The 9,675-nt window shown below is 42.0% G+C and overlaps 1 protein-coding gene across 1 annotated transcript; it reads left to right on the top strand.

The window, feature by feature from the left end:
- Positions 1-1,116: 1,116 nt before the first annotated feature.
- On the top strand, positions 1,117-9,081 carry RPS10 (ribosomal protein S10). The gene is made up of 6 exons (XM_088464186.1): positions 1,117-1,207; positions 2,871-3,020; positions 3,235-3,406; positions 8,345-8,422; positions 8,514-8,569; positions 8,993-9,081. Exons 2-6 carry the CDS (start codon positions 2,871-2,873, stop codon positions 9,035-9,037), a joined length of 501 nt encoding a protein of 166 aa, XP_088320312.1. The 5' UTR covers positions 1,117-1,207; the 3' UTR covers positions 9,038-9,081.
- Positions 9,082-9,675: the final 594 nt, after the last annotated feature.

The following is a 9,675-nucleotide window of genomic DNA, read 5'->3' on the forward strand; positions in this document are numbered from 1 at the left end:
AGCTCTGTCCCTGCTGCGGCAGCTACCGGCTCCACGCGGGGATCTCGCGATACTTGCAAGATCCCGCGCATGCTCAGTGGAGCCGGCCAAGACAGAGACACAGCGCATCAGCACTAGGCTGATGCGCTGCTGTCTCTAGCGGGTAGCGCCAGAGGGGGGAGTTAACGCTCCCCCTCTCCGGCCGATGAGATGTATTCTCATCGGTAGTGCTTCCTGCTTCGCCTCGGTAAAGAGGCGAAGCGGAAAGCGTTATAGCGGCACGTTAAGTGCCGCTATAATACATCTACCCCAATGTGCCTTATAAGCAATGCAGTGAAATATACTGATGATCCCATTTGAATGTATATATCTCTGATTTATTTTTATATAACAGCTACATAATGGGGGCAGTTAGAGGGATTGCTAGGCTCTTCAGGTAGTCACGGATATTGAGTCTCCCTGACAATCAGGGACAGTTGGCAAATATTTCCTGTAGCCAGGAGCCCATGTGCACTGCATACCCAGCATCCATTATAGATATGCCTTTGTACCCCACATAAGGTAGTACTGTGCGCTGCCACATGACTATCTACATGACACTTGTTCAGTTATCATACCTGCTGTATGTGCCACAAGATCCTGAAGTGGGAGAGACTGGCCTACACACAGCCGCATGGTTAACCAAGAGTTTTATAAACTAGGTGTAACACAGTGCCCCCACGCAATCAGGGTTACACACATATATATATATATATATATATATATATATATATATATATATATATATAATGTTAAAATACAGCTAAATTCAGCTGTTTAACATTGAGATGGGCGTCGGTTACCATTGGATATGTGCAAACCATCAGAATGTTTTCTCCATCTAATTCTTTTGATGTGATGGTTAGTTACCATTGCATTGAAAGTTTAGATGGTGGAAGCCCAGCCATCATTTGATGTCCATCCGGATAATCTCTACTTTGGAAAATGCACCTCCATATTCAGCTGTAATGGTAATTAAAAATAAAATTGTTTTATATATATATATTATTATTATATATATACACACTATATTGCAAATTATGCAGCTTTCATAAAATATTATGCTGTAAATGGCAGCGGCAGGCATTGCTAGGGACGCCTCAACTGGGGTCCTGAGAGCACAGGGAAGTCCGCCAGCTCTGCGCATGCTCTTTCCTTTCCTGCTCAGGCCACCGAGAGAGCTGCGAAGGTGAGATGCTGCTACCACGAACAATCCACTCTGCATCCCAGCGATCCGCCCGACTCCGGCTCCCAGTCTCTGGGATACTGTTACACTAGTACCGGAGCTAGAGGACACATGAGATATAACGTGTTCCTAGGTGTCGCTGGCACGGTGCTAGCCGCGGCCTGGCCGCTCCCGGTGTAGCGATGGCGGCGGAGCTGGTGGATAAATGTGAGCTTCCGGCACAGCACCGGGACCTGTGTGTTCCTGGGCAGGCCTCTGTCTGTTTATGGGTGCTCTCAGTTTGGAGTCCGGGGATCCGTCTGAGTGGAGTCTAAAGACATACTGGCTGCTGGCAGAATGGATGCTGGTTTGTGGTGAATGTGAAGTGTGACGAGGCAGGGACTGATTACATATATAGTCGCTGTGTAATATGCTGGTGCTAATTAATATCAATTGATAGTGAAACTCGGTATCTTCATCTTTAAAATGTATTCGTGCCATAAGTTTTGCAGCTCTTTGGATGCAATGAAACAGCAAAATACACTATCACAAGACGTGAAATGAAATGTTATGAAAATGTGTCGATAGGATGTGTAAATTCACTGAGTATACAGTTCATAGCATGTGCAAATGTAATGATCATCCATATAGACATAGCAAAAATGATAGGCAGTGTGTAAATATGGGTGGGTAGAAGTGAAGACAGAAGGCTACAGAGGGTCCTGCTTATGAGCACTTTATATGTCAGATGTATGTGTAACAATGGAGAATTTAAGAGGTTACTTGAGTTACTGTAATTGCACTGTGACCTATATGTCTCTGGACGTATGTTGAACTTGAACCTTCCAATACATTAATGTATGTTTGTTTTTTTCCAAGTGATGGAGTAGGGTGACCATATGTATTAGGCTCAGTTGCCTATTTATCAAGCAGATTTTTCTTAAAATTATGTAGAAATTTTATGAGTTGTTCCTATGTACTAATGTCACAATGCAGGAGATTTCACAGAACTCTCCGGCAGAGTGCTAATAAGCCCTGCAGATCGCAGTCCCCATCATTATTAATGCAGACTAGAATCTCAGCCCAATGCATCAAACTCCAAAAAGCAAAGCTTTTCAGAGTTTGCCCCCTGTAGTTTACACTATCTTCAGATGGTATAAAATGCTTTACTGCTCTCAGCCTCCATAGGCTTAGAGAGCTCTCTCGATCTCTGGCTGGAGGTGGAAGCTGACACTATGTGCATGCAGTGTCTACTTTCACAGGAGAAGTTTTTCAAAAATGTGAAGGACTTCCACAATATGCTGGGGATGTAATTCGCAGGGACAATGGTTACTGCACTGCTGTCCTTGCGATTTCCCCTTGATACATCGCTGGGATGTTTTCATTAAAAATTAAAATATCACCAGTTATGGGGAACCTTAATAATTGCAGCAGTTCTGACATTATCCTTATGATCCTCACTGTAAATTGTATATTTTTTGTACATAAGCTTTTAACACAGGGCTGGTCAAACCCCAGGAACAAGGTAGCTAATGTGCCAAACAAGTTATTGGTTGCGCTTAAGATTCGAGGGATCTGTTTATTGGGGTCAAAAGTGTATGTTCCCTGGCCATTTAATGGTCCTTTAGATTGTACACATTTTGGTGGCAATTATCGTAATGTGTTTTTTTTTTTTTTTTAACTGCAGATGTTGATGCCTAAGAAAGATCGCATTGCTATCTACGAGCTCCTTTTTAAGGAGGGAGTTATGGTGGCCAAGAAAGATGTGCACATGCCAAAGCATCCAGAGCTGGCCGACAAGAATGTGCCCAACCTTCATGTTATGAAGGCTATGCAGGTATACAAGCAGAAACCCATGTAATACTACTTCGCATTGTGGGGAAACTAGTAGCTACCTGCATAGGAGTGTGGCTACATTACCATATTCTCTGGGAAGTGTGCATACTAAGAAGCGTATTGTTTGGAATAAAATTTGCTACATAAGCTTGTTTCAGAGCTGCAAATGTGAAATATATGTAGTCTTTGAAACTTCTCTTAAATGTTTTCCACAGTCCTTGAAGTCTCGTGGATATGTGAAGGAGCAGTTTGCTTGGCGTCACTTCTATTGGTACCTGACAAATGAGGGCATCCAATATTTGCGGGATTTCTTACATTTGCCTCCAGAGATTGTTCCTGCAACTCTTAGGAGGAGTCGGCCTGAGACAGGCAGACCACGACCTAAAGGTAAGAGTTCCAGTGATCGCGAATACGGCATAGTGCGTATTTTACCCAGTATTGAGGTCCGGGGAAACACTTTTGCAGAATGGGTGAGTCCCCGGGGAAGCGCTCTGCTGTGGCCAATCCCTGGCTCCTGAGTCAGCTGAGATGCTGTGCGCTGCAGCCAATAGGAACCTACTGTCTATCTCTTCAAAGCTGGAGGAAATATAGTTTCGCTGCCGCCATACCTGCTGTTTGGAGGCGGGGACCCACCGAAGCGGAAGACCACAGTGTTACACTCCTGCCTGGCACCCGCTGACAGACCAAGCACAGTGTGCTACATGCCTGTGTGAAATAGAAACTCCACGGCAGGCGTGACCCTGGATGGGAGGAGAGAGAGAGGAGGAGATTAGGGTTAGGCACCACTAAGGCAGGGTGAGGGGGATGGGTTAGTATACTTGCCTACCCCAGTCGGGATCTTCTCATGATAGGCATCCGCTGTCGGGTTTTGAACTGCTAAACAGCCGCCGGCATTTCAATCCCATTCTGCAGACTTCAGTCCCCATTATTGTCAATGGGTACTGCGTGACCTCTAGGTACAAAATTGATGCTATTTGGGGTATCAGATGGGCATTCTAGGGGTGTGGTGGCATATGGGTAGGTCTGAACGGTATATGGGAAGCTCTAAAGCATAAATTATGATGGGACCCAGAAATTGTCAGTCAGGAGCCCATTTTTATTTTTCTTTTAAAGTGGTTGGACCCCGGTATCCACATATTTTGTCGCTCAGCGCGATCACTAAGTTTAACGCTGTTCTGTGGGATTTTCTTATAGGCTCCCTGCATTCTTCAACTCATGGCATATTCGTGTAAAGTGCCCCACACACTGAGATATAGCGGTAGATCCGACGGATTGGAACGATAGCGCAGCTATATTGTTCCTTGTGTTTGCATGATGTTGGCTACTGCACGCTCCTATGAGGTCGTTCGTTGCTCCTCCAGATCTGTCTGCACAAGAGATCTGGAGAATCGACAATCTCATGCTAGTCTATGCAGGGGGTATATCGGGCGGTCGAGCAGCGGATCGCTCCCTGTGTGGGGACCACCCGATATGTTGGATCGTGCGTTGCATCGCCGGCTGTACATTGTACCGTGTGTAGCCGGCTTTAGCTGAACTTGAATAATGCAGAGATTTGTAGCTTTTTAACTGGACTCTGCCTTTTTTGGGGCCATTCTAAAATTACACATTTACATGCTTAAACCAGCATCGTAAGTATTTCCTCACAACCCATAGAGGTGCGATGGAAAACTTGCTGCGTAGATATTACCATAAATTACCAACGTGCACTGTGATGCATGGCGGAAAATTGTGTTGTATTGAATCTGCCCCTTTGAGTCTTTTGGAAAACAGAATGTTCTAATTGTCTAAATTACTACTTCGCTACAGTGAATGACAGGATTACTCTTCATTTGTGTCAAAGCTGCTTGTCATCTATTGACAACATTTTATAACCTGGATGATTGAGAGATTTGCTTTAGGGTTACATTTGCACAATGTTCCTTGCTTAGCCAACTTCATATTTTATCGAGGGTCAATGCAAGTGAAATCATAGTATAATAAAGACTGGCAAACATTGGAAATGTAGAAGAGAATGCTTAAGTAAAACAAAATGAACTGGGGGTGTCTTGCTGAGATTACTATGAATTGTTGGGATGTGGCCAGCCAATTGATCTGACTACAGATGCTTGTTTAGGACAATTGTAATTTAATCACCAGCTGTTCAAGAGAAAAGTGTTGATGTGCTTAGAGGTGGAAGTGGGTGACATAAGAGCCAGGAGGAAAGTGACAGGATGCAGATTTATTTGTAAATATTTCCTATTCCCTAACTATTTACCTAACACTACATTTTTGTTAAAGTACCAGTTAATAAACATGAAAGTGATATACAAAGTGACTATATGTATTAAATGGTGATGCCCTGGAGAGGTCCAGCCGGAACAGCTCAGGGGGCCCCACACCCAAACGCTCACCCCAAATAAACTGATACTAACAATATAAATAGGACTGACTTGTTTATTATTTATGTATTTTTTTCACACATATTCTACCCTTATCATTATTGTAACACTTGTAAATTACTTTACACACCTGATACTTTAACACTTCACTGTCACCCTTTTTTTCGTGTGATGCCCTGGGGAGGTCTTTGGCTTAGCTGACTTTTGGGGTGCCCTGCGTCCCAGATGTGAACCCCAGAGTGTTAGGGACCTGCTCAATGAGGTGACCTTGACGCTGGTGGGCAGGCCCGTATCAGTGGCCATTGATATGCAAACTACCTCTGAAATTCTATATTATAAATTTAAATGTATACAGTAATGATCGCATAGTGCATCTGCAACTCTGTTTTTTGTATAGATCATAATCAATACTCAGTCCTACTTCATATATTGGACTCATCCCTGCCCTCACCCCTCTGTTCTAAAGCTTGAAGAGGGTTATGTTCTGAACCGAATGTCTGAGGTTTACCAAAGGAAAGAGTGGGGGGCGCCTCTTATAATGTGTATGTAGTGGTGGGACTAGAAGTTGTGAACAGATCTCTTAAATTTCATTGAGACATTTGAATAGACATGCAGGGATGTTAGGGGCCAAGGACAGTCTGCAAGGTTTTATAATCTATTCAGATATAATGGGGATAATTATTTCACCTCGCTGTGCCATTCCAAAGGGGCTCATTGCGTGCGCCGGCATTGTAAAAGATCTCTTCACATTTAATAGTGGTACGCAGGGAAACTTGTGATGTTGGCATAATTATAAGTGGCCCATATGTGCTGCGTCAGGCTAACATTGCAAATGAGGGAATATTCCTGCAGCATGACTGGGTGGTGATAGCAATTTTGTGAGCAAAACTAGCTTGAGCATGAAGTCTGTTTTACTAGGAGCTATTGCTGTGGCCACACTAGTTGAGGAGAGCCTCAGTGATGTCCTTGCATAGTAAATTTACATGCTTGCCAGCTGGTTCGGCCCCCCCCCATAGTATTTACTGTGCGTATGGGACGGGCCCACTTTAAAAATTGTGTGAATGGACTGTAGAAAGGTAGTTTTAATTCTTTTATTCCACTCGCCACCACCTTCCACTCAGTACGCTATATTCAGTCTTCTATTGCATGCCCAAATTGCCTCTCGTTTTATATGTATTTTAGGATGTAAGATTCCAGAGTGTTTTTTTATACTAATTTTGATTCATAATGGAGAGTTCAGAAAAATGTTTAATACAAGTTATTTGATGCAAAAATGCACTGATCACTGATCCAGACATTTTGTTCCTTTTGGGAATAATATTGCCAAATTTTGCTATAGCAAACATCACTGCCTGTGTCAGCAGGTACATCATTCCGGTACTGGCAGACATTGGCACTGCTCCTCCCCCTGAGAATGCCCTTTTATACAGGTGGCATCAAGTTGTTGGTTGATAAGGAGAGGAAAGCAACGCCAATCAGTTAAATATTGGGAGAACAGGGGAAACCTTGTATGCCAACTATGTGATCTGCAATAATGTTTAACTTGCAAAACTCTACTCATACCAGAACTGTTTCTTTAAATTATATTCATGGTATGTTGGCAGTCTGCATGCAGACTACTAAAATCTTTTTAATTTTATTTTTTTGCATTGTTTACTTTTCTAATGACTTTATTTTGTGTCATGGAAAAAGATTTTGTTCCTGTTAAATGTATCTATACTGTAATTGCTGACTTCAGTTTTGCTGTAATCCCTGACCATTTTAGAACTGCTACTTTTATGTAAAACAAAGGCCTAAATCTAATGGCGTACTTAAGGCGGGTATCCACTTATAGATCTACAAACGAGAACACGATTACGACATTGCAAGCGTGCTCTGGTTTGTATATCTGGTGATGTGCCTAGACTGAACATTCACTCATTCAGTCCCGGCACATCCCTCATCCCCGCACATGCTGATCCTGACGAGAGCGTCAGGTTGACCAGCATGTACGGGCGATGTCGGAAGTGACCAGCGGGCACGCCCATCGCTGGTCGCTTCCGACCAAAATATGCCCGATGCATGCGTGATTTGCAAGGAATTGCACGATAACGACGCAGCTATTGTGCAATCACTTGGCTAAATCGCTAAGTGGATACCCCCCTTTAGAGTTGCTATTTTTTTATTTAATTATGAGTGAACTTTAAGTTACTGTGAAACCTAAAGGGGCCTATCCTTTAGCAGATAAGTTGAACGACTGAACGATATATCGTTCAAATTTATCTGTCATGGATAGGCACTGAACGATGACAGATGCGCACTCCCGCGGTCGACAAATTGTCTTTAGTCTCTCCAACATGTTGGTTAATTATAGAAATATCTGTCAGTTTATAAGTGACAAACGATATTTTTAATGAAATAGAAGCATGAAAAAATCCACTCCCAGAATGAGGTCATGCAATATCGTTTGTAAAAATCTATCATGTACATGATAGATATCTGTCATGTACATGATAGATATGTCACTGCAGCCCCAGGAATTTTCAAGGGATAAATCTTTTGTCTTTCATCGTAGAGACAGATCTGCTAAAGAATAGGCCTCTTTAGTTGTATGGCTATATTCTGGCTTACATTTAACTATATATGTATGTGTGCAGCGAGTAGTTTGGTCACTCGGCTCAGCAGGTAAATCAATTTATGCACAAATCCCTAGCACAATATGAGAATCTTAAGCTACACTTGTATATAAAGTGTTACAATTTCTTCATATAGGTTGAAACTGTTAAAAATGTACACTGGGGTAAGGCTGTATGAAAGGTAAAATATGTATATATGGTTAGGGCATTACCTATTAAAACTTATCACAATATATTCCCATTGAGGAGTTGCTTTAGAACCATTGTAGCTGTATTATGACAGATACATAATTGTCAACCTTTTAAACATCCCTTTAATGTTTGCTTTGTAGGTTTGGAGGGTGAACGTCCTGCCCGCTTATCCCGTGGAGAGACAGACCGAGATACTTACAGACGCAGTGCTGCTCCACGTAAGTGCCTACTGGGTGCAATGCTGAGTTAAGGATGAATGAAAATGCACTGTAAAGTCCTCTATATTGAACAATGTTTATTCCTGTACAGCTGGTGCAGACAAGAAGGCAGAGGCTGGTGCTGGAGCAGCGACAGAATTTCAGTTCGTAAGTAAAATTTGTGACCTCAAAGTGAGAGAAAGCTTAGCAGATACACTGACGTTGCATGCCAAAATCAGCTAGCTACACACACTTAAACATCGTTGTAGAATACCTTTTTTGTCTTACCAAATTATGTATGTGGGTCAAATGATAAATTACAATAAAGTATAATAACCAAATTCATAACCCAAAGTGGTTTGCGTTTTTGCATAAATTGTGCTGAATGCATTCTGTCCTATATATTACCCATTCTCTAGATCCAAACTAGTGTGGGGCAATTAGCAGTCATCACCAAAAGTACATTTTCAGTGCAGCATAATCAAAGGCTAGATTACAAATATCCAAGCATAGAAACCTGAACTGCACATGCCATTGGACTGTTATTGCACTGTCCATACTCTAAACATGCTTTTTATTTCCCGTTTTCAGAGAGGAGGCTTTGGACGTGGTCGTGGGCAGCAACCCCCCCAGTGATGTGGGTTACCTTCCCTTTGTGAATAATAAACATTTTTGTTGCACCATGGTATCTTAAATTTATTTTATTTTTTATTTGTGGTTCATTTGTTTTTTTGGGTTTTTTTTTTTTTTTTTTTGCATACTCTCCCCCGCTTGTGTTTTCCTGTTCAGTGCATAATCAAAAACCGAACCAAAAAGGTTTGGTTTAACAGTAATTGTCACCTACACAAAGTGGAGGCAGCCATTATGTAGCCAGAACCAGTATTCATAAGCATGTAGCTCATTCACTGTGTGTGACATAAGTAAGGCACTCCATGAATAACGAAGACAAATATGTGGGACTTTCTTGACTATAGACTTCTAACCACAAAATGATCTGATATAGTGTGTGTGTGTGTGTGTGTGTGTGTGTGACCTCCTACCCTCTACATATTTGCCCACAATACTTTCTAAAATGATTGCAAGTGTAAAAAGGAATATATTTGTAGTTAGTTTATTCTGTATGATTCATCCTAGTTACAATTTAGTTGACTAGGTTATGTCTACTACCTTTTTGTTACCCTTCTGCATTCTGTATCCTATTTTCCTGTGTCTCTGTTTAACATGCAGTTAAATATTGTAACGCCATTACATTGATTTTATAGGCTATTAGTTTT

The sequence above is a fragment of the Taudactylus pleione genome, unplaced genomic scaffold, assembly GCF_031769625.1.
Source record: "Taudactylus pleione unplaced genomic scaffold, aTauple2 ptg001607l, whole genome shotgun sequence".
Classification (NCBI taxonomy): Eukaryota; Metazoa; Chordata; class Amphibia; order Anura; family Myobatrachidae; genus Taudactylus; species Taudactylus pleione.